This window comes from Pleurodeles waltl, chromosome 1_2 (assembly GCF_031143425.1).
Source record: "Pleurodeles waltl isolate 20211129_DDA chromosome 1_2, aPleWal1.hap1.20221129, whole genome shotgun sequence".
NCBI classification, from domain to species: Eukaryota; Metazoa; Chordata; class Amphibia; order Caudata; family Salamandridae; genus Pleurodeles; species Pleurodeles waltl.
The window spans coordinates 489,783,031-489,809,137 of NC_090437.1; the positions used below are offsets into that span (position 1 = coordinate 489,783,031).

Sequence of the window (26,107 nt, forward strand, 5' to 3'; positions counted from 1 at the left end):
TCATAGAAAAATCACAAATGTTTAAGTGCCACAAGGAGCGCCTATATGTGGAAATTTGGTATCATGATCTACCACAATATTGGTGCATCAACCAAGTTTCTAGGCATCACATTGGTGAAACTGTAGTTCGGTGATGATTTCACCCACAGTCTATAAGAGTGAATGACTCACACTTTTCAGTAATCACTACATATGTACATACTCCAACTATTAATGCCCCCTCAAATTATAAGGCCTGCCTAGGTCATCATAAATCCCTAAAGAATCCCTTCTACAACAGTAGCTGTTTGTTGTGCTGTTGTTTAAATGCATCCTTAAAACAAAAAATAACACAACTCTCTAAAAATAGCACAAAATAATGGATTCACATTTCAAATAGTTTTGCATAATTTTGTTATAATTTAACATAATCACGCACATTTATCGCACCTCTAGCAGCTACATTTGTTCTTCATTATGATATGCAAGAGGTCAATTTCCCACAGCAGCAGGCAAAGAATGGAGAGTGAGAAATTAATTTGAAATCCCCTATTTTATGCATTTGCGTTAAGGTCAAATTTCGTCTGACAACGCACCTTTAAATCAACAAATGACAAATCATCCATGATTAATTAATCTTTACATCATGTAACATTTAACACTCATATGTCTGTGAATGTATTGGTGGGCTGGGTTTGCCAATCAGCTAATAATAAAATGGAGAAATGTTTTCAGAGTAACCACAAAAAATATGCATGAAGCCAATTTACACAGCATGAATATGATTGGGGATTTATTGTTAGGTTGTCGATCATTCAGAAAACATGATTAGATGTTAGTATTTGGGTAACTTGTCAAGCCCAGTCCCAAACTGGAACGTAATGTGTAATTCAGCAGTTAAGAACAAACCAGCCCTACTGTTTTGTGAGATGTGAGAATACGATTCAGACTTATTTCCCTCGCCATCACTGATAAACTGGGAAGCAATGGGGTCCAGAAATGAAAAATAAAAATAAAATCTCCACCATAAGAGCATTTTATCCTACCCGGGCAGTGGATCATCTTTGCTCTTTCGGCCTTATAGTAATTTCTTTCCAAACCTTTTATGCGATTGGGGGTAACATGTATATCTAAATCCAAGCCACATATATATATTTAAAAAGATACTACACGTCTAAATCCACCAAACTCTAGTACTTCATGTTGAGAATCTTAAGTGTAAATCACACCATACTATGGAAGGGCTCCATCCACTTCACACCACAATCTGTCATCTCATCCTTTTGCCGCACCTGCACAGTCTTGTAGCAGCAGAAAGGACATGTGAGCTGGAAATAAGACAAGGTAAAACCACTGACATGTAAGCTAGGCAAAGCACACTGGAGCACAGAGGAAAAGCAGGACCTCGATGCAAGCAAAGGCTGGGTTCATGAAGCGAGAATGCAATATTACAGATGGAGGCTGGTAAGACCAGAACAGGGTGGAGCATGGGATGGTTAGACAATGCTAGAATTAGACTCTAAATGAATCTGCACACATCAAAGTTAATCAGAGGTGCAGATCCTACTCCAGTGTGGCACACATACATCTCTAGATAAGTATGTGCACCATATGGTACAATATTATGCCAGGCTTGATGCTTATGAACAAAGCATTACAAAAGCATGGGGTAAGTGGACGAATTCATGACTAAGCAAATGAATTACAATGCTAAAATAATGCTTCATGCAACAGAAATGGAGGTAGCTTTCAAAGAAAAAAGAAACTGGAATGGGACTCAACAGAACACAAATAATGGAAGTGATTGATGAACACAAGGAGTACTTCACTCTTCATTAAAAACAGCAGAAGAGAGCAATCTATTTGGAGGATGATGATGAGGAACGTCTGTGATGGGTCAGGTGTTGCAGTTTAGTTTACGTTTTAATTATGTTCATTTGGGTACACTTGAGTCTCTAGCTCTTGTGATATCCTTGTGGAATATGCTGAGAGATTATTCAAGACATCAGAACCATGGCGGGTAGTTGTTTTACAATGATCGAACATGGTCAGAAATGCGAAACTCGGCCAGTCTTTCTCTGTAACATTATGAACAAGAGCAAAAAAAAAACAAGGGTCACGAAAACATTTTAAACTGGGGGAAGTAAAAACAATTAGAATTTATCTATAAACTGGGGGAAGTAAAGCCTTTTCACGGGTTTTAAATTGAAAGAGACGATTGTTTGCTTATTCCGAATTTGTCACTGACCTGACTGACAAAAAATAGCACTCACCCAGTGACATTCAACATCGCGTGTCCTCTAATTTAACACTGATAAGAGAAACAATTGGTATGGCTTTGCTTTACTTAACATTTGCCAGAGGAGTTGCCTCATTGGGTAATGCAGTAAGGTCAGTATGTCACACAGGTAACACATGCAGCCAGCCAGATGTTTTATTAAACCCATTAGCAGTCAAGGCTCTCTATTGTAAATTGGTTACTTTCACAAATAGGCGTTTTACTAGTCTTGGACATTTACAGATTAAAATCCTAGTCAACTCTTTCCCCCAACAATATTTTCTACTCCTGACCACACTGAAAAGCAGACGTGATAAAGGCCACTATATGTCAAATTTCGTTGAAATGGGTTGATTTGTGATTGCTACCTGCTATTACTCAGACATGATGTCAATTTGTACATAACAGTGGACTATGTTTTAGATTAACGGAATCGGGCAGAAATTATGTTAGTAATTCCTACAGGGACTTGATGAATTTTCCATGTATGCTATAATCACTAGAAATGTTGGCAACAATGGACGAGTGATATGTTTCGAACGATGAAGGGGATGGAGAAAGTGACGCAGGTTTATTTTCAACCTAACCTGCATGTCTTTGATTATTTTATGGCATGGGAAGCATTTTAGTACTTTATCACAGAATGGGCTATTAATATTAGAGATTCCCAAACAAGAAAAAAGAAAAGCTGAAATTCAACAACTGCAAAAAAATCTTTAAAAAACAAAAAAAAACTACATATAAACTGATGGCCAAATGGAAGAGGAATTAAAGATGTTACAATTGGCCAGGAATTAACTTAGCCTGAAATTAATTTAAAAGCAGAGGTAAACTAATGGCAATAAGGTTACAAAAACTGACAATTCTACACAGGTTTTATCTTTGTGTGATGAATGTGAGAAACACATTATAAGTTGAAGTCCTGTATTTATTTTTTATTTATAAGTTAAATGTTGATGAGGTTGATCTTTTATGAAGTAAAATTAAATTTCAGAAGACAGCTGTGGCAATAGGACATATAAAGTTTAATAAATCACTTTAAGCTGGCAAATTTGAGACTTTTCACTATTGTCATGTTATCATGTGGGAAAACGGCTACATCTTCATGAAATTGAGAGGGGATTGGTAACAAAGTCTACAGAAATACCATTATTCCCACTGATCCTGAAAGCAGGCAAGGGCCACATCAAATTAAATACTTTTATGCACATATCCCTTTTAAATGTCAGTATTAAAATCTTATCAAAAATCTTTGTTCTAAGGTTTATATAAATTATGTCTCAATCTCCTATGTGTCAATTTTTAATCCATATTCCTGATACGTACTGAAAATGTGAATATATCTTATAACTAAGATACAATTGTTGGATATTAGGATTTTTCTTTTCATGTTGTATATAACATACCCTTTCACAAACAATGCCTTTATGTGTATGTAACTAGTTTGTTAAAATGTCTAACTTTGAGAAAAATGTATGCGGATCAAACAGAGACAAACACTGTTAAAAAGATATTTTTAATAAATAATTGAAATTAGATTGCGGATTTCATTGTTCTAGGCTTTCAATGTTTTGAGCTTAACAATGATGTGGATTGTACTGAAATTGATTTACATTTCTAAATGAGGACACTGTGTCCATCCAAGAGGTTTATTCTCAGATAGACAATATGATTAACCAGTATCTCCTTTTATCCTAACAACAGTAGCTTTGCAATACAACATAACTGTCCCAGGCATCTTAAGAGCCTTTCTCAGCCCTGTTTTCTCCGTGCTGGTATTCGAGCCCACAGACCCTTGAACTTGAATGAACTGTATGGTCTACCTTAAACTAAGACAAAAGGTATGGAGTGGTTGAAAATGTGAAACTGGAAAGACAAGCAAGAAGAAAGGAGAGAGCGCAGAGGAAGAATCATGCTTCATAGAGCAGCCAGCACTAAAGGCACAGTGCTGGGTTGCTAAGCATGCTGCAATACTGCAGGTCTGCCTCTGAGGCCGCAGGCAGCAGATTCATAACCATCATCTTTGGCAGGCCGGCAGTGGGATCTTGGTTGTTATTGCTCTAGCCATGCAGGTGGAGGGAACGCACCACCTGAGAACAGGAAGGCTTTTCTCACCCCTCGTTGGTAAACCTGCTGATGCTGGATGAGGATCCACGAGGACGAAAGGGGGCAGGCCACCTTGCAACTCAGGCGGAGATGTGTGCAGGTGCTCATCTTCACAGAAAGGGAGAAGAAATAATAAAAAGACAAGAGAACTAGTCAAAGAGATGAATGCTCCTGGTGAAGTGGCTGTTTGCTACCTGTCAATCATCATTGAAGGCTTTAGAGATCACCTACAGCAGCATTTCTGGAGTGTGATTAGCTACACACAGGTGATTTTTAGCTTGAGTTTGCATATATCAGACAGCTACTGTAGGTTGCTTTTAAAAGGCATCACAATCAGAAAGTGACTCTGGAGAAGAACTGAAATTTAACAAAGGAAATGCAAATGACAAACTACCTTAGAGCACTGACAGTCGACGTTACCCATCAGAAGCTCCTACTTCTTCCACAATAATATGAAACGCCCAGTGAGCCTAATTTTTAGTTTAAAGTGTGCCCTTTCCTTTTCCTTTTCTTCTGTGTTTTACTCATTCGCCTAGTCGTTTTAAAAACGAATGGCCTTAGAGTTTGACAGACAGGGACTCTGCCGTAGACGTAGCTGGCGAATGACCTGTTGGCCACATTACAACCCTCATTGACTAATGTGCACTTGTAATGTGGCTGTCAGGACATCCACCATCTTTGTGACAGAGTACAGTACCTGTCTGCCAAACTCTAAATAAGGGCTCAGGTTTTTTTTGTGTCCTTTTCTAGTCCCGAAAACCCTTTAATTGGCCGCACAAGAGGGCACACGCCCCTTGAGTCACGAGGGCACATAGTGTACTACAGCCCCGGGATGTTAATGTAGGTATAATTGGGACAGAACAGAGAAAAGCCTATTTACAAAGCTAACAAACTGCAAGACTGATTGTGTTTTCCGGATGCATATTCAAGGATGGAGATATAGTTTCTCAGGGCAGAAAAAAAAACGACCCATGAAAGGACACAAAAACTAGAAATGAAGCTTCAGTTCCCATTAAAAATCGCTGAGGTTCTGCATTGAATACAAATGTGCTTCTCTCACCGCCTAGGGCGAGGTTTAACAATCGGGGTCAATGAGGAAGAAAAAGTGACTCATGCGCCCAGGTTGTTCTTGGAACCGCATCACTAGTGCAGCTCATTCCGGGCCGAACCTTCGTTTCCTCTTCACTATGTAAAGTTCAGTCAGCAAGGCGCGCTGGCACGGAAAGTACTGAAGGGCCTGCTCCAGCTCTCTGCTCCGGACCAGGCCTCAGAGAGTCTTCATCTTTTAAGTTTCATGGGAAGCACAGATGAAACTCAAAGTGCACTTTCCAGCAAATCGCTCCGGAAGTGACTCTTCACTGGCCAGTCTGAAATGACCCGTAGGACTCATTCTATTGCCAGGTGGGCAGGAAAAATGTAATGTAAAGGATTCACATACGCATTCAAAAATAATGGCGGAGGGCCTGATCCCACGAGGGGCTGTGTCCGTGGCAGTCAAGATCTGACACGTGGTCTCTGTGCCAACTTGGAGTCGTGGTTGGTTTCAATTTCAATTCTCTCATGTCCTCATACTTTCAAAACGTATTTAGTCTTTCCTTCATCTTAGGGTCCACTTTCCAGCTCTCAACTGAGTGGTCTTTCGGGCCAATAGGTTCCCATTCAGCGTCAGCTCTCGCAAGCAGATATATTCCATATCACAAAGGACCAACTCTAACCCTCAGGCATGATGCTTTCTTCTACCCTTGTTTGACAATGACCTATATCAGTGTTCTGGTGATGACAGCGTGCAATAATACCTCAGCCAAATGCATTTTGGTGTTAAAGATTTCGGGGCTTCAGCTAGCACAAAACATTGCTTAGGGCAGTTCTAAGTACATGCTAGCAGCTGTCCAAGTGCATGCTGTCAACTTTGGGTACATCATAGCAACTCTCCGAGTACATTCTAGCAACTCTTCAGAGTACATGCCAATGATGCTCCAAGCACATGATGGCAACGCTGAGTGCATCTGAGTACAAGAAAGCGACACTGAGAGCATGCGTCCAACTTCCCTTGTACATTTTAGCAACTCTACAGGCACACTGACTGAGTACATGCAAGTGACTGATTAGCATTCCCCTAAAAACATGATAGCGACTCGGAATACAGGCTGGCGACCCCAAGCTCATGCTGATAACTACCAGTACATGCAAGCAACTCTTGAGTACATGCCAGCAACTCTCTAAACACATTCCGGCTACTCTAGTGCCTTTTATACTTCACTGGCTGATGCTGGAAAACACGATGACCCGGGATGGGGGAAAGGCACAAACAGGTAGACTTGACTTTTAGCTGCACAGTGATTGAGTAAGTCACATGAAAGGTATAAAAAGCTGAAAACCGACATAACTTAGGAGAATTGTAATTTTCTAGCTGGGAGTGAGCACCTTACAAGCACATCCTTCTTAGAGCTGCATTTACCATGAAGCTGCCTGAGGATACTGCATACTCAAGAACCAGAACTGACAGCATCTTGAAGACATGAGCTGAGGATTAGTAAAAGTCAGCAGTGAGTGTTCAGCCTCAGTTATCACGAGGCAGTGAGACTCCCATGCCAGGGCATAACATGCAGGCCATGTTCGATGCTCAGAGGCTGCGTGGTGTTTGTAGCTCTTAGAAAGGATTATTAACAATGACCGTTTGGCCGCCCTGTGGTGTTTTTCTTTTGCTACAAGTTAATACTGAGGGGTGGTGTGTGCCAAAAACCTTAGCCTCCAACGCATGTTTCACAACAAATGAAGACACTGGAAAACAATAAACAACTTCAGAGAATTTTAATGAAGAAATGCCGAGAGCAGATAACTCTTCCACATTTGTTACCCTGCAGGCTGCCCCTTAGCTATATTTTTTTCTACCAGAAAGTCGGTCAACAGTGGTGTTCCTCAGGCCTCGCATGAAGAGTTGCTCTTAAATACAGTATTCCCTACTTTCCTTTGTTGGATTGAAGGATGGTCGTGACTAAAAGACCCGACTGAAAACGTCATCCGCTTCCAGAACACCGCAAGGGGAGTCACCTGCTCATGGGAAGCTCAAATTATATTTTGCTTACTGAGTTGCTGAGGGAGCACACACCACGCTTCTGGTGCTATATGGTAACTATTGAAAAATAGGCTTGTCAGTGTCTAAATATACGCGGGTGGAACGCCTATAAAAATATTCATGGCAGTTTCCTGCTGTGCAGTTATCTGATACCAACTAGACTCACCTCCTGCTGGTTGACAGGACAGGCTGTCCATGGTGCTGGTCAACCGCTTCAGTGAAGGTTCAGCCAAGGGCATTGATCACGTCAAGCGCCGACATGGAAATCGAGAGATGTGCAAGTAATTTGGGAAAAGTCCAGGGGTGTCTTTTCCGTATACGCCTGTCCAGAGCTCGGCTGTACAAATACAGCGCTTCCTTTTGCATCACTGTCCTCACAGGGGCCAAGGCCTTGCTTTCCACGAGTTCATTTTTCACACCTGTACACAATGAGCCTCGCCGTTTGGCCATAGAAGGATGCTGTGTCTGAACAAGGCACTGTCACGTTAGCAATACAATATAGTTGTTATATTGCCATATAAAACACAGTTTAAAAGAATTAAATATGAATTCAGAAACCGCAAAAATGAGTACAGGCAAATACCGAGGGCGTTTCTTTTCCAAGCTCGTTCTGAACAGACTTGTTTTCGGTGCTTTTCTGTAAGAAAGATGTTTGAGGCATCGTGACGCTAGCGTGCAATCTACGATCTGGTGGCAGTAACTTAAAATGCCCTGGTCAGGATTTTTGTCTTCTCAGTTGTGGGATTCCTAAGCAAGCTGGTACACGAGTCACTAGAGTTGGTAACAATGTGTTTCAGATGTACATTTTTTCTATTCTTTTTCCATTAAGAAAACTGCCTTTATAAGTAATATGCATCAATTTAAAAAATAAAAAATCCGACTTCGCGTTTGGAGAAATGAGAAATGGAGCTGTACAGTCTCACTTTCTAGACCAAGGAATAAACCAGTCTAAGCCTGAAGGCTCTTCTACAAGGGATGATTTTTAGGTTTGACTTGTATGGCGCTCGAACCATTCATCGCAAACATATTGTATGCTTACTTTAAGGAACAATGGGTAAGCCTCCTTCAACCACTGGCTTCCTTTGCTATGGGAACTGCAGTCATTGGCTTGAAACATTGTCAATCACAACTTGGATAAGCAAAACCTAAGACGTTGTTTACTTTTCCAGATTGCCCAACCTGGACTATTCTTTTGCTTTTCCAGAAGTAGTTTGGCCTCACCTTTTTTTCTATTGGCTGTTCTGTGTCCTTCCACCTTCCACCGCCACTGGAATGCATGAGGGACTATAGCACACCTAAAATCAGTCGCTGACCTGCAGGGAGCACAGGGGGAGCAAGTGCTGACAAAGCACCTGTGAAATAGAAGCTACAGAAAATAAAGCAACCTTGTTTTGGTGTTGCTTACATATTTCAGTTGCTTTTGTCTACACTTAGTTCCCAGTGCTGCGAAAAAAACAAGCTCTTGCAAAGCCAGTATGTTGCATGTTTTCCCAATCTACACAGCATGCTGATGTAAAACCTACTGGCATGACCAATAGTTGCTTTTCATTGTGTATATGCAAAATAATTTGCCTTGTTCTAGTTTTATCAATCGGGCAAGTTTCTTTTGAGTAAGGTAAACTGGAATAACATGCCTCCTATGCTTCAGGCAACAGAAATATGCCACTGGTTTTACGTTACCGCAACTTACTGCGCTTGCTGCCCTTACCCTAGCGTTGACATTCAATACAATGAAAGCACACATGACTAGCTTGCACATGCACATTTCCTTCAAAAATCCAATTTTTGCCTCTGAAAAAGCCCTCTTGGGTGTATTTCGAGGATACTGCCTTTAACCAGCACTAATGTACCGGGCTGGGTTCTAACTGTAGCTGCTGGTTTGTCACAGAACAGCACCCTCAAACCATGGGACCCATCAATGGTCTATTGTTATGTCTGACATAAATTAAAGGGAACACATGGATTACCAGTCAACTACAGAGACTGAGATTAGTAAAGACATAAAAGTAGACACATGCCACAATGATGGGTGTTGGTCGTGTCGTGACATAGACAGTTCTCCAACGCAGCACTAAGCAAGAAGATAACTGGCCATGTAGATGGTTCTCTTACCTTGGTTACAGGTTTTCCCGGTGTATCCCGGATGACATTTGCATTTGTTGGGTCCTACACATTCCCCATGCTTGCACCCAGGATGGCAGACAGCTGTGAAGTGAAGGTGGGAGCAAGTTAGCCACATAGACTCAGACCCACATTTACAACATTGCCAATCCAAACAAGCTCGTTTAACAGTGTAAAGTGGTGGCAGCATTCTCAGAGGTGGACCTTGTCATCACACACAGCCTTCGTTGCACCGCATATAGAGCTCATGCTCGGCTGTGTGAACATACTATCAGGTGCACAGCAAGAAGGGCATAAACATAGCATGAACTGTTATTGGTGACAGACTTATTTTTCCACAAAAAAAGAATTTCATTCCCTTTACCCCGCCGATTTCTACTTTAGTAAACAACCATATATGGACTGCTTCCCTCTACTTTTTGAGGAATGTTCCAAGTACCATTTGCCACAGGAAACAGGGGCTAATTTGCTGTTTGTGAATGTGTCTACATTTCCTGTTCCCACAGCAGAAACATAATCCGGTGGCACACAAAGGAGAAGGTCGGAATAGCATATTACCTGAATTTATAACCATAGAGCTAACAACGTCCCCAGTTTTATACAAAATATATCACTCTGTACCAACATTATTTCGATTATGCCAGTCCCTTTAATGTAGGTTATCTTTATTTGGTCCGGGAATCCATTACTGTTTCTGGGAAACTCTTGCTGGCAACCAGCCCAAAATTCAGATTTGCGCAGCAAGGGTGCGCAGTCCACAGGAGGGGTGCACAAATCAGAGTTGTCAATTTTTAAACTTTTTTGGTTTTTCAGCCAAATAAAGGTTAATGACTGACTTGCAAATCTGAAATTCAAACTATGTGCCAACAAAATCAATTCCATCCCGCCTTAAAGTAGTAGGCAAGTAGCACAATTTACATATGGTCAAATACCATCCAACTTGGAATTCCTTTTCGGGCACAAATTGAAGTTTACACCTGAAATCGAATTAGCAATCTCCCTGTTGTAATTAGATCCACAGAACTCTCTTTAAGACCCAATATTCAGTACTGGTATGCAAAGCTCCAAACGACCCCCACCACCCAGAAAGACACATTAATTACAATGCCTTCCCGTTTTGTGGGTTATCCTTTTTTTTTGCAGGTTATTCCTCTCCCTTGGCACACACTTTACAGCACTGCTCTTTGTGAGTGCCATAACACACCTTTTTTGTCACTTTGAGATCCCAAAATATCAGAACCTAGACTTGGGTGGTGGCTTTAAAATCCCTTCCTCTCATGCCATGTTGTCTGTTCTACGTGCCCTAATTGTATGACTGCAGCATATCACGTTCTACACCACTAACCACCACAGTGCACTAGAATGAATCCCAGGTGGTCCATTTGCCCCTGCAGCTTCAGCTAGCTGCAGTAGGACTGTTTTATAAATGATGCCAGTCACCTCCCGTTGGTGGGGCTTCCTGTTGCATCTCCTTTTCTGTTGTCAATACAACTCCGCTTGTTTGCGGGTCACTTTGAATACATCTTTCTCAGTGAGCCTTACAGTTTCCTCTGGTAGGTGCTCCTTTCATGACAATACATACACAAAAAGGCTTCACCTGTTTCTTTATCACCACTTTCCCAGTCCATTTGTCCCATGCCCACATCACCATTCCCAGCACCTGTCTTATCAAAATGGCTTCCTTTCTCGGAATTTTTGCTTACTTCAGGTGGTTGGAACCTCTGCAGCAAACACCTTTTTTTGTAACAAATTTTCACATAACCAAGTCTCCCTCCTTCGGTTAGAGTCATCTTTGGAAAATCATAGTTTGTAAAGTTGCTTCTCCTGAAATTCAGTGTAGTTTGTGTGGACCCGTTTGCCATTGTATAGATAAAAAGTACGAAGAAACTTTCCACATAAACCTGCACCTTCGAATTGTTACAAATGAATGGAATTCACGGAATGCTGAAACCAGCCCATTGAATACCCTTCATGTTGAAGAAATTCCCCTGCAGACCTTTATTCCACGTTGAGAGACGTTATTTCCTTTATACAAAAAATTACTTTCTACTCCACCTCGTCCATCAGCCTGTCTACTCTTCCTTGTTTGTGTTGGAAGGAAGCCCCAGTCCAGTGCTCTTACCTCTTTACTTTCATCCTATCTTCTTCCCTCTTCAAGTTGGTTTCCCCACTTTCTGACTTAAGTACGTTATTTTCTTTACCTCAGTCCTTTTTTCCATCCTATACCCTAGCACATCTACTTGGCCTATACTCAGTCACTCTATCCCTCCATAGACCTCTGTATCCCTACCCATCCTACACCCTAGTACCTCTTTCCTTTCCTCCACCCCTCGTCCTACTCGTGGGTCCGCAGCTGCTTAGAAAATTTAATAAAATTAATAGATTAAAAAGTGCATACAAATAAAGATGCAAAATGTACAATTGAAAATGTAATTCTGTAAGAGTGAAGGAATTTTAAATATGAGGCTAAAAATTGATTGATTAATGGCAACAGTGCATCAAAAATAATATAATATGGATAATGAGTATATATCGAACAGTGTATGTGATAATTAATAAAAATGACTTACAATGGTTTCCAGAGCATGATTTATATTCCTAACACCTCTCACCATGAGCGAGTTTGGATGACAATTCACAAATTTCCAGGGTAGTCGAAGTAATATGCATGAACTGTATAAGGGTTTTCAGTGCTGCGAGAGCAGTCCCGATAGCCTGAAAATAACACTTTTTCAGACCTTTTTCGGCGATTTGGAACTGCAAATACACAACCTAAGGCTGCTGTCTTATCTTAAGGATATTTGACTATGGTGGTCTTGCATCCTTTGACAGCTGATTACATACAGATGACATTTGGTCCTACTCTGTCCCTCAAGAGCCTATTTGCTGCAGTAGCGTTAGAGAAAAGGCTAGAAAACAAACATGGTGAAAGGGCAAGCCAAGGCAGCAATTACTCTGCCTGCCTCTAATTGACGTTTTATCCCAGACAGCCTCTGCTTCTCCTCAAATTCTCTGTTCTTATGTTCTTTTGTTGCTATCATTTACATAAGGCACAGGATCACCTTTATTCCCACTATCCTTTCACAACAAAGACCACACTTGTTAACACAGTTAAGGCTCCCACTACACATGTCTCTGAAATAGAAATTGTAGGAAGCTGGCTCTGTATTTACTACATCAAAATGAGATATAGTGTGCAGAGTCCAGGGGTTCCCCAGATGCTTAACATAGACTAAAGTAGATAATACCAGTGCTCTCTTTTGTGGTAGTGTGGTAGAGCAGTTAGGCTTATCAGAGGGTAGTGCAAAGCATTTGTTGTACACCGACAATAGAAGAAGCACACACTCAATGACTAAACTCCAGACCAATGGTTTTTATATAGCAAACATATGTTTTCTTAATTTATTTCTAGATCCACAAGATTCAAGTTGCAGGTAAGTACTTCACTAGATTCGTATTTCACACATATATCAACAGTACTTTGCTTGAAATTGATAAGTTATACAGTTTGTGAAAAATTGGCAATAATCTGTTTTAAAAATGGACACAGTGCAATTTTCAGAAACAGTTCCCTGGGGGGAAGCAATGTTAGTTTGATTTACAGGTAAGTACTTGACTTACAGTTCCAGTCTCCGGGGTTTAGGCATTCCCCCCGCTTGGGGGGAAAGTTAACCCCAAACACCCAACACCAGCAACATGGGGCCGGCCGGGTGCAGAGGTCAAAAGTGAAGCAAATTTAACGTGGGCTCATATACAGACAGGGGTCACTCAGAATCAGATCTGCAGGCAGGTAAGTACCTGCATCTTTGGAGGGCAGACCTGGGGGTTTAGAGCAGCACTGGGGGTTCACAAGTTGGCACCAAATATGCACCCTCAGTGGCACTGGGACAGCAGGGTGCAAACAAGATGTTGGGGCTCCAATGATTCTCTCTGAGGAGACCCCCGGGGTCACTCAGAGGCTTTAGGTGAGATCCTGGAGGTTGTCTCGGGCAAACCACACGCTGGGCAGGGAGGACGGCTGCCTGCTGAGTGTTGCTGCACCGGAGGTCAGGTTCTCCAAGGCCTGAGGGCTGCGGGTGCAGTGGTCTTTTAAGCGACGGTTATCATCATCTGGAGCTTTCGCGGTCAAGGAGGGCCTTCGGGATTCCCTCTGCAGGCGTCATCATGGAGGGGTGGCGAGGTCAACCCAGGGTGGGCACTTTCTCACAATCGCCTGGGGATCCTCTCTAGCTGGTTGGGCCACCTGGAGACCGTCTGTGGGCGTCTGGTGCAGAGTGGCCGGGACTCACGCATTTGGAGTGGTGTTGGATTCCTGGGTTGTTGTTTCTCCTTGGACAGGGCTGCTGTCCACAGGAGTTCTTGGTCCTTTCGAGTGCAGGGTAGTCCTCTGGAGCTGGGCAGTGGTTGCTGGTCCTGCTGGCGCCGTCACTGTTCTTTTGCAGGTTCTTTGGAGCAGGAGACAGGCCGGTAGGGTTGGGGCCAAAGCAGTTGTCGTCTTCCTTCTTCTCTGCTGGGAGTTTCAGCTGTGCAGTCCTTCTTCTTGTCAGGCTGCCAGGAATCTGGTGAGCTGGGTTCAGGGAGGTCCTTAAATCATGGATTTAGGGGCATTACAGGGTCAGAGGGCAGTAGCCAAAGGCTATGGTCCCAGAGGGTGGCTACACCCTCCTTGTGCCCACTCCCTTTGAGGAGGAGGGCACAACCCTAATCCTATTGTTGCCTGTCCTCCAAACCAAGATGGAGGATTCTGCAGGGAGGGGGTCACCTCAGCTCTGGACACCTTAAGGGTGGTCTTGGCTGGGGGCAGGGTCACTCCTCCTTTGTTTTCCTAATTTTCCCACCGGACTTGCAGCCAACAGTGGGGCTTTGTCTGGGTGGCGGGCAACTCCACTAAGTTGAGTGCCCTGGGGTACTGTAACACAAGGCTTGAACCTTTGAGGCTCACCACCAGGTGTTACAGTTCCTGCAGGGGGGAAGGTGTGAACCACCTCCACCCAGGACAGGCTTATTTCTGACCACCGAGAGCACAAAGGCTCTCACCTCATGTGGTCAGAAACTTGTCTGAAAGTGGCAGGCTGGCACAGACCAGCCAGTCGTGCACTAGCAGTTTGGCTAACATACAGGGGGCATCTCTAAGATGTCCTCTGGGTGAATTTTTCAATAAATTCCACACTGGCATCAGGGTGGGTTTACTGTGCTGAGATATTTGATATCAAACTTCCCACTATTCAGTGAAGCCATTATGGAGCTGTGGAGTTCGTAATTACAAACTCCCAGACCATATACTCAATAAGGCTACACGGCACTTACAATGTCTAAGAATGGACTTGGACACTGTAGGGGCATATTGCTCATACAGCTATGCCCTCACCTGTGGTCTAGTGCACCCTGCCTTAGGGCTGTAAGGCCTGCTAGAGGGTTGATTTGCCTATGCCACAAGCAGTGGTGCAAAAAATCTATGCAAATGTATATTCTACAACATAAGATAAGTACTACAAACAATCATTTAATTTATGGTTTCTCTGTAAACACTGTGCATAACTATTTGCTCTCATGTGATAGAAAATTTTAAACGTGTGTCGAAGTCAGTCACCCTAGTAGGGAGCCCAGCATATGTACAGAAAGAGGAGGTGAGACTGCCCCTATACTAAACATCGGTACCCTAGGTGTATAGTACATTTGAACACCTAAGTTTGCAATTCCAGTATGGTGAACTTCCTGCTTCTAGCTCAAGGTGTTTAAGAGTTTCTTATTACTATGACAACAACTGTTTTGGGTCTCAAGACTAAATCAATGGGACCTTCTTCAGGACTAGAGTTAGTTCAGCCCTTTTGCTGCCAGCTATAGCCTGAAACTGTATAAGGGGGCCTACAGACTCAAAAGACTATGGTGGTCATTACGACAGCCTGTTGGCGGTACGGAGGCCCTCATTACGACCGCGGCCCGCACCGCCGGGGCCGGCGGTTTCCCACCATTTTAGCCCCGGCGGTGATAATCCGCCAGGGCAGCGCTGCAAGCAGCGCTGCCCTGGGGATTATGACATCCCTACCGCCAGCCTGTTTCTGGCGGTTTGCACCGCCAGGAAGAGGCTGGCGGTAAGGGGTGTCCTGGGGCCCCTGGGGGCCCCTGCACTGCCCATGCCACTGGCATGGGCAGTGCAGGGGCCCCCTAACAGGGCCCCGGCCAGCTTTTTACTGTCTGCATAGCAGACAGTGAAAAGCACGACGGGTGCAACTGCACCCGTCGCACGGCCGCAACACCGCCGGCTCCATTAGGAGCCGGCTCCTATGTTGCGGCCTCATCCCCACTGGGCCGGCGGGCGCAAACTTGGTTTGTGCCCGCCGGCCCAGCGAGAATGTCATAATGGGGGCCGCGCGAGTGTGGCTGCATTGGCGGCCGCACGGCGGTTACTGCCGCCCGCCAAGGTCGTAATGACCCCCTATGTGCCTGATTACGACTTCGGCGGAGGGCATTACTCCATCCAAAATGTGACAGATATCCCACCCGCCGAATTACGAGTCCATTATATCATGTGGAACTCATAAACCGGCGGGCGGGATATCTGCCACATTTGGGATGGAGTAATCCCCTCCGCCAAAGTCGTAATCAGGCTCTATGCTCTTTTTCTATACTAGAAAGAGACCTAACTTGTGGTTTCAACAAAATGCTGTAACCCTGAGCACATTGTTACAGTCACTAGGTAACATTTTGTGGCGACACACCTCTGCCCCCAAACAATTCCGGATCTGTAAAGAAGCCAGTTGCATCCTTGCACTCAAGTTCATTGGGGTACTTTAATCTGACTTTAGAAATGAGACACTCCTCCAGAAATTGTATTCCTTGTGTAACAGCTTGCTCACATGTGAGATGTCTGTACCTAAGTTTCCATCTCCTTCAAGTGGCGTTCATAGGCGACTGGTATGCTTCCAGAAAGTGAGTTCTGGTCGTGCCACTGTCTCTCAGCAAGCACCCGAGTGACTCGTTTCACCCCACATTTCCTACACTTATGTCGGTTTTTTTTTACCATCACTAAGCAGTCCCGAAACATGCTTCTTAAGTACACTTTCCTTTTGCAATAGAACATATACCATAGCCTAGTTAATTTTCTCTCCTCACTGGTCTCACAAATGGTATTAGTGCCCATCTCGTGTAGATTACTTAAACAGAGTGCTTAAGCAGGCTTGGCCTATTAAGATGTGCTCTCTCGAATATCAGTACCTTTCTACAGTTCTTCGTAGCCACCTTTCTGCTCACACCAGTGAGATTCGGTACTCCAAATAGATTCTGACCTTTGCCCATGTCAGCCCGCCCATAAACACCTGCAGGGAGCCGGGCATCATTCAGTATCTACTCTGCATCTGGCAGTTCAGTAGATGCCATTGCTCAACCATGACAGCACATTTGTTTCAGATTTCAGAGGAGCCTAAACTTGGATGCAGTGGCATCCACTCGAGGACAAACCTAGGAAGCACTGACCCGCAGACAATAAAACAATTCAGCATACACAATAGAACCTTTAATAGTATTAACAATACATTCCTCAATTGCACACTGGGCTCACCTGGGTTACATATGAAAAAAAAGGTCAATTTGAGACCTCTGGGTCATCAAGCAAGCATGCAACACTTTGAATTATGCAATAAATCTCTATAACTAAAAATCCATTTTAAGTCAAATATACATATGACAATGGAGGATAACAGGGAAAAAGCTAATTTTATATAAAACAAATAAAATTGTTTAAGAGACAAATCTTACAACGGAGCACACAGCTTACTATCAGCATTTGGGGTTTCTAGTGGAGTCCAAAGGTTGTGATGGGGTCAGAGGAATAACTTATACGTCATAACCATCTCGGTCAGATTGAAAACGGGGGTTGAACTTGGCTTGTGGGAGGAATACTGCGATATATCAAGGAGCCTTTTTGAGAAGCCCCGGACATGGCAATAGGTCACATACAAGGACTGCTGGAACTCCTGCAAGGGAAGCTCAAGCGCGTTCGACTTATAATGTGTTAATTGTTACCTTAGCGAAAATACAGAACTGCTTTCTACTTCATTAAAAGTGCATGCCGAGTAACGTTGCCCTGTTGGTGATGCACTGCCGGTCTGGTACTGATTTCAGAGACCTCAACTTTCCCTAAACGCGGGTAAGGTTTGCACATTTAGAGCTGGGGTTGAGGTTCAACTCACGGCAAGTGTAATGCCTCATCAGGACGCAGTGCTAAACCTGAACTGTAAATGCGTCTCTTTACAGAGGTCTGTTATGGGCAGACTCACTCCTGGGAACGGTAGAGGCTTCAGAAAGCAGCTCCACCCCGGGAGCGCCTTCCTACAGAACCCTTCGTTTGATGGGGGAGCTGCATGGTATACACCAGTTGCTTCTTCGCTGTTTTTTATAAGCCTTAAGTCTACTTTAGTGCGATTTTTCTTCTCATCTATTCATTTAACAGTCACTCTGATTTTTATTAGCATTTCACCAATGTTTACCTCCTGTCGTCTCAATGATTGTCTGACATCACTTCCTTTGTTGTCATTGAACAATTGTCACCCCTAAGCATTTTCAAAACTCTGTGTTTGAAATGCGAGTACAGCTAGGGCCCATCTAGCAGTCTCTAGCAGCTCCTGCAGTCTTGGATAACACATAACGTGTCTTGTTGCCAGAAGTTTCCAGTGTTTTTATGCAGGACGATGCTACTAAAACCAGAAGAAATTACGATTAACGTACAAATCACTACATGGCATAGACCAGGGAATCCCATACAGCACAAGGCAATTACTGCTAACCACGACTGGAAAAAGACAGGCCCTGGCACATAAACTGGGATCTGTTTTTGGAATAATGAAGAGGGCGCGACGGAACGCCCAGGGAGACAAACCACAACCGCTTCAACAACTACAAACACCTGACAGCGTTACTTTGTGGGTTTTTTCTTGGCTTCTTTCTCAGGCTCAACTACTGACACGCAGAGTCTTAGGGGATAGAACTGGCAGTGCGGCCCAAAAGAGTGGCCAGGAAAGGGTATGCATTGTTCCCCTGCGTACAAACCGTGGCATCCTTCGGCTCTCGTTTGCTTCCACTAGGACAGGCCGAACAGTCTGTTTTCAATGCACACAAATATACTGCTAAAGCAAAGTCGACTTTTAGTGTGTGTGTAGATTGGTTTGTGCCATGAATCTTTTGTTTACTTATTCCAGACGTAACGCTTTCTGCTCGGATTATAGTTTTTAATGATCAACCAGTTTAACATTATACAACATATAGCTTTGATTGATTTCTTATATTAGGTTCTATGACAAATAATGCCTTTCAGATTCTGCAAATATAGTTGAAGTTATACTCCACTTGCCGAAGGAAGCTTTGTTCAAGTCACTATTCCAGTTCAGCTATTGAACCAGTATTCTTTCAGCTCTGCGTGATTCCATATAAATACAGAACAGGTGTTTTTTTCTTTTTATGTGGGTGTCAATCTCATGAAGGGTTTTGCTATAATTTTGTAAAGGCACATTGCCTATTCAACTTCAGCGCAGGGTTGTGAGTCTTGAAACCCAGGACAGCCGATTTAAAATCACAGCTCCACCCCACTTGAGGAAGTTATGTGATCCTGAACAAAACAAAATCTCCTTCTGTCTTGCTAAACCGGGACGACATTGCTGTTTTGTTCCCATTCTCTCACCTGTACACCACTGGTTATTTTTACTCAGATACTACTACTTACAGCTGAAACAGGTGACTGAAGACGAAGGCAGGGTTCCCTCAACTGTTTCTTTACTCCCTAAATAAGTATCACTTCCCTTGCTGGAGCCAGACTAGAGAAAGCCAATTGTGTTGTAGGAAGCAGCTGCTAACTGTGTCAGGGAAAGTGCCCTTTTTCAGTGATCGTGCAAAACATTGAACCTCTTTCATTAATATGCCCGAGTGCCTGCCCCAAAGTATTTTTATGTCAAGTTAAGCATACAACCTCTTGTATACTTTTCAGTATACCCCTTCTGTGGGCTTCCAGCTATTTAATTTGTTAGTTTAAGTCTCATTTAAAAATCCTTTCTTGCTAGTGGTCAGTCATGCCTCTTTGTCCCTCCTTCTTCTGTGTGGGAGCAGGGACCAACTACTGTATAATTACACTTTGTCCTGTTTATCTTGTCTGTAGGGGATTTTTTTTTACTTTGTTTCCTGCTTGTGTCCAGGGAAGCTTCCCTTTTTATTTGCAGAGCTTCATGCTCAGAGTTTAGCTTAGCTGTAAACAAGGCTATAAATCAGGCTGTTATCTTGGTCACATTTGGTCTTTGTGGGGTCTCTGCACCTTCTCTCAGCTGCCTGGCTCCCATCCTTCCTTGGCTTGGACTTTCTTTAACTCCCACACTTGGAATACTCCAGTCCCCTTATGGTGCACAAGTATTATCTTAATAAGAAAACTTTTCAGATACTTTTGGGTTGTACAAAAGCTTCAATTTTATGTAAGCATGCATGAGTACCACCGCAAACGTTACTTATCAACATTAGGGAGTTCTGAAAAAAATAAAATTAATTATGCAAGTCATAAATCATTGCCAACAAGGTCCTAAATCAACAGAAGTGACAGGCCATCAAAATTATACATTGCTGTTAGGTCACAACTCCAAAGGTGACACAGCTCAGTCCAGTCCTAACCTCTGCTTGGCCTGTTTTCTGGCACTTTCCTTGTTAGGCAATCATACATGCCGCTTGGGGGGGATGTCCTTGGCATATTATTGGTTTTGTCCCTGTTTGTGAGGGGGGTAGCCTCATGTTTTGTTTAGGCCCAACTCGCTACCATGTTTTGTGTCTGTGCCCTGCCGTCCATCCCGTGGGTCTGGGCTGCGACTGCCATGCTCTGCTTACTCCCCCTGCCGGCCACATTCATCCTGCCGTAAGGCATCCCCAGGTGAGTCCCCCCTGTTTTGGCCCACCACCTTACTAGGTGAGCCTTATTACCAACAATTCCCTCCTTTCTTTTCACCACGCCGCCTGTGAGGCTCACGTCTCCAGGCGGCTCCCGCAATTGTCTCTTATTTCTTCCTCATCGTTTTCCTTTTTAAATTTTTTTTTTATGTGAAGCCCACCTGGACCATGGCTGCCCATAGATTCTCCTAGAAAATCTCCCTGCCTTTCTCGGATAGGTGTACCCCATCTGGGGTGCATAGCTCCAGGCGCCTTGGGTGAATGAGGCCGTGTCTGATGCCCTCCAATCCATTGCCTTTGCAGTATTTGCTAACTGCAATATTTAGCTTCCACCTGGAGTTATCTACAGTGCTGTTGGACACGGCCCCTTGCCAAATGATCCTAGGTATGATCTCAGACCACATTATGGTGGCCTCACCAAAAGCCCTCATTGTCACTGTCAAACCCAACCGTATGTTGTTGGGGAGGTCTTTTCTACCCAATTGAGCCAGATCGTTACCCCCAAAGTGAATGATCAAAACCTCTGGGCATTTCCTTGCTGCCTCCCGTAGCCGTTTGAGGGTTGCTGAAAGCTGGGCCCATTTCATGCCTGGGTATCCCCACCATTTGATGCCTGTTGCCTTTGGGCCTTTCCTTTGTTTGCCGCCTTGGTTCCACCATGCCCCCATTCTATGGATGAATGAATGCCCGACCATCCACACCGTTCTTGACCAAGTTCCTCTCGAACAAAACAAAATGCTTTCACTTGTCAAGGCGTAGGCCCATGCTGTGCTCATAGCCACTGGGGTCGTATTTATATTTTGTAGGCGGTGGAGTGCCATCTGCCAATTGCCATGATGTCTTCTTCTGGCAGCTGTTGTGGGTGCACTGATCCTGAATGAATGGGGCCCAAAAACTGAAGGGTCATATCCTGCATAATTTAGAGCTTTGCTCATGACCGCTGAGAATTGGTATTTGCTCATCAGTTCACCTTTACTATGTATGAAGAGGGGTCCCTCCCTCTTCCTGAAGGCAGCAAACTGGGCAGTATTTTATATTCTCTATGCAGTTGAGCGGCACACACACTCCTTTACTTGCCTGGCCTGTCTTGGATCTCCTAAGCAGCAGATGGGCTTTTCCATCCTCCAGCCTAATGTCCTGGGCCTGATGGAAGTATGAACCTCCTTCCCTCTTTGCCGGTGCTGCTAGCTCGCTGATCCCGAAAGCCCTGAAGAACGCGGTTGAGAAGGCTGCCCTGAATAATGCTCATTCGTAGCGATTGTCTGCCACTGCTTCCAATACATTGATCACTCCCATCGGTTTTGCAATCTACGGGGTGCCTTGTGTAGTGTTTCTTTCCCTCAAGCAGTTTCCATCCTTTCATGGCAGTCTTGATGTAATGAGAAGCCGTGGGTTCCCTACCTCTGGCTGATTTTGAAAAATGGGCTCCTGCCACTAGATGCCCTTGGGCCCATGACTTGCTCTTTTTCTTAAGGTACGACCACTCAATAAATCTCTCAACTGCCAGAGCTGTGGCTTCCAGGTCTCCGAGAGACTTTAACCCCCCTAACTGCATCACTCTGTTGATGTATGTGTTATAGCGTTTGGCGGTGTCAGGTGCGAGGGCACTCTCCACTAGTATGGACAGGTCTGCTCGGCGAGCTCCCATAGTTCCTTTGGAAAGGATGTGATTGTCGGCTGGGCCCCAGGCGCCAAACTTCTGAACCTGTCCATCTGTGAACGAGAGAGTGCATCCGCTCTTGTGTTCTTTTTGCACTTTACATGCCTGGCCCTAATATCCAAATTACCTTCCAGTTGTAATCTAACAAAAAACCTCATGAGCCTCAGTATATCTGTGGACGCCGCTGTCCCTCTGTTGATGGCTAGCACCACCCCCTGGTTATCTGACCATAGTGTGATTTTATCATCACGCAGTTTGTTCTTCCATACAGTGAGGGCTACAACTATGGGGGAAAAGCTCCAAAAATGTAATGTTATTTGTAATAGCCAACTGGAGCCACCTGGCTGGTGACTGTCCTGCACACCATTCATCACCTAGGATGGCACCAAAACCTCAGTTGCCCACTGCATCTGTAAATAAGGCAATTTGTTTTGCCATCACCCAACCCTCTCTCCATATGACGAGGCCATTGAAATGGGCTAGGAAAGTGTTCCACATGTGTAAGTCTCTCTTCACTTCTTTTCCCAGCCTGATGTGGTGGTGTTTCTCCCTTAGCCCTGCCGTTAGTCTTGTTAACCTCCTTGCAAAAACTCACCCTGCAGTTATGATTTCCGCTGTAAAGTTGAGCTTGTCAATCATACTCTGTAACTCTCTAAGGGTGGTATTCTCTATGCTGGATAGGGCCCTGATCTCCTCTCTCAGATCCAACACCTTGTTTTGTGGCAATCTGGAAGTCTCGGCTACGGTGTCTAGTTCAATGCCCAGAAAAACTAGTCTTGTGGTTGGTCCCACCATTTTTTTCAGCCGCTAGCAGGATTCCTAGTTCTCTTGCTAGCTCCTGAAATGCCTCTAATGTGCTTGTGCATTCCTTTGACCCTGCCTGACCTATGAATAGGAAGTCATCCAGGACATGCAGTTTGCCGCCTCGTGGGCGTCTCTTATGTAATGCCCATTCTAAAAACGTGTTGAAACGCTTGAAAAATGCGCATGAGATGGAGCAACCCATTTGCATGGCTTTGTCGAAATACACCTGGCTTTTATGTTGGAAACCCAGTAAATGGAAACTGTTTGTTGTGAACCAGGAAAAGGCGGAAAGCAGACTCAGTGTCCGCCTTTGTCATAAAAGCCCCCTTGCCAGCTGCTTACACTATGTCAATATTATCATCTACTGCAGCATAACGTACTGAGCAAGCCTCTGGGTCTATACCGTCATTGACTGATGACCCCTCTGAGAAGGAGAGGTGATGAAGCAGTCTGAATTGTCCCGATTCTTTTTTTAGCACAACCCCCAGTGGGGGAGATTACCAAGTCCGCGGGAGGCGGCGTGCTCAGGGGGCCTTCAATGCGACCCATGCCCTTTTCTTTTTCTATCTTTTGTTGGACCACCTCTGGGTGTTCCTTTGCAGATTTCAGGTTCTTGCCAGAGCTCCCTGTGATGTTGCCCTTAAAAGGTTTCTTAAAATCTTCTTCGAAGCCCTCCTCTAACAGCCTTGCATCTTCTTTACTAGTGCAACTATTTGCAAGTTTCCTAAGCAAGTACGTGTTGATGGGGGATTTGGCTAGCTGAAAGTCTGTCCATTTTGCTGCACCCCCCTTTGTGACCTATTCTCCTTAAGACCTCTTCCGCTTCTCTTTTTTGTCTGACCGGTGTTTTCTAAGAATGCATCCCTATGCCGGGTTGTCCCCCCCACAACATGAGCATGCATGCCTAAATTTGCATCCTGCCCCAATGTGCATTGGTCTGACTCGTATGTTCAGCATATGGCTGGCGACCCCATATCCTTGGAGGCCTTTTAACTGTTGCTTGGTTTATACCTGTGGGCTAGATTAAACTTCTCCTGTTTCCCTTTAAAAGAAGTGCTCCAAAAGGGCTGCTCGCCTCTGCCAGCCCATGCTTTTACTTCCTTTGCTACCATCATTTTATGGATGTAGCTAGACACGTCGTCCTCACTCCATTCCATCTCTGAATGAGCCTGCATCTTTAATCCAAAACCCTTATCGTACTCAAGCCATGCATCACCTGGAAACTGTTTATGTGCTTCATGAATTTTGGACCCATTCAACCACAGATCTGCTGCACAATGGGGGAATTTCTCGACTGTCACACATGCCATCACTCTGAATGCATCCAACCAATTATCGAAATTCCTCTTTTTCCTGGCTTTCTCCCTCTTGCACCTATCGTCCTGTTTTATTGTCACACCTGAATCCCCAACAGGGTGAATATGTCAATGAATTCTCTCCTCCATATCCTCTCTTTTACCGCTAGCGGGATTGCGCTTGCTAGCCCCACTGCCCTTGTGATCATTGTTGGATGACCTAATGAGGGCCTTGCATATGCCTCAGGTGCCAGGCCTGATGCCAGCGGCTTTTGGTAATGGGCCCATTATTACTGCCTGCTGCATCCCATGCCAGTGTGGGAGACCTTGTTAGATCCTAGTCAGTTCTGCCCCCCTGCCCTTGTATGTCATGCACACCGTTGGGGGTTGTACTGCCTACTCCATTTCCCTCGGTAGCCTGACCTTGCACTGCGCCATGGGTTTTAAATAGCAAAGGGGCAAAGGATTTAAAGCATTCCTTTATGATTGCGGTAATATGCCCACCCTCTGCCGTCTTCTCCATTCCCCCACTGCTGGGCCCCGCGGCTGTTGCACTGGCGACAGTTTGCGGCTCCTTCCTTTTGGTGACCTTCTTGGACACTTTGATGTCACTCCTCTGGCGCTTCCTAGGGTTTTGTGGGGGGGATTTCTTCCATATTTGGTCCTGTTGCTGTGTCATCACCATCCTCTGCCATTTTTTGTCGCAGCCAGTCTTTGTCCCTCGTTTCCGCTTCCCTCCTTATCCTGGCGATCATCTACTCAATGTTGTCAGTTTGTTGAACTTGGGCCTAGTCCTCCATGCTTGATGGCATGATTGATTTTTTTTTTGTATGGCAAGACTGCTTGCTCCTGTGCTACTCTTCCCTGATTTGTCTGCACTGATGTGATGCACAACTGGTTAAGTCACCACAATATTGACTCAATCTGCCTCAAGGAGTGTATTCAGACGAAAGACCAATGACCATGCCGCTGAGCTAAAGCTCCTCACTCTCCCTGGTTCGGTGTTGTGGCTTGGCCACGCACCCTTGCTCCCCTGTTACGTTTTTTTATTCAGCTCCGGGCTACAGCGTACTCTGAAAATCACCATCACAAAACAAAATAAAATGATGGATGGAGCGTTGAAACTTTTCAAACACTCACCCCCAGTCACAGATCTGGGTTTAATCCATCGTAATTTTGCTCACCAAGTCACCCCAGCTTGGACCCAGCCATATGCAAATCAGCCTTGACCCTGTTTCCCATGGGAACAGTCCAGCCCGAACTGCCAGGCCAGGTCCTCCATGGACAAGAAACGAGCTTCCTGGGACCGGTTTCAGGATATCACCATTCATCAGCCAGGCTAGCTTGAATTCAGTGGCGCAGCGAGCAAGGGACCTACGTCTGGGCATATCCCTGCCACTTACGGCACATAAAGCAACATCACAAAACAAAATAAAATGATGGACGGAGTGTTGAAACTTTTCAAACACTCGGTTTAATCCATCGTTATTTTGCTTACCACGTCACCCCAGTTTGGACCCAGCCAAATGCAAATCAGCCTTGACCCCGTTCCCCATGGAACAGTCCAGCCAGAACTGCCAAGCCAGGTCCTCCCTGGACAGGAAACAAGCATCCTGGGACCGGTTTCAGAGTATCACCCTTCATCAGCCAGGCTCGTTATTTTGCTCACCACGTCACCCTTACTTTGAAAATCAGCCTGGTTGTCTCTTTTTTATTTTGAGTCAAACGTGACGGCTCAGTATCGCGTCACTAACAAAAAGCAGCGGTCGACTGAGCCCGCTGCCTTACTTCTGCTCTGCCTCTCCACGCCTGCTTGCCTCAGCGTTCTCTGAAAAGCAGCCTGCTTGTCTTTTGGGGTCAAACGTGATGCCTCA

At 44.6% G+C, this 26,107-nt stretch overlaps 1 protein-coding gene across 2 annotated transcripts in view; it reads right to left on the reverse strand.

Moving 5' to 3' along the window:
* The window catches only part of NPNT (nephronectin), a 211,955-nt gene that overhangs the window by 102,771 nt on the left and 83,077 nt on the right, over window positions 1–26,107 (reverse strand). For both annotated transcript variants that reach the window (XM_069241282.1, XM_069241273.1), the window contains one exon: window positions 9,552–9,644. In XM_069241282.1, the coding sequence (XP_069097383.1) occupies window positions 9,552–9,644 (93 nt within the window). The remainder of the gene's footprint in view (window positions 1–9,551; window positions 9,645–26,107) is intronic.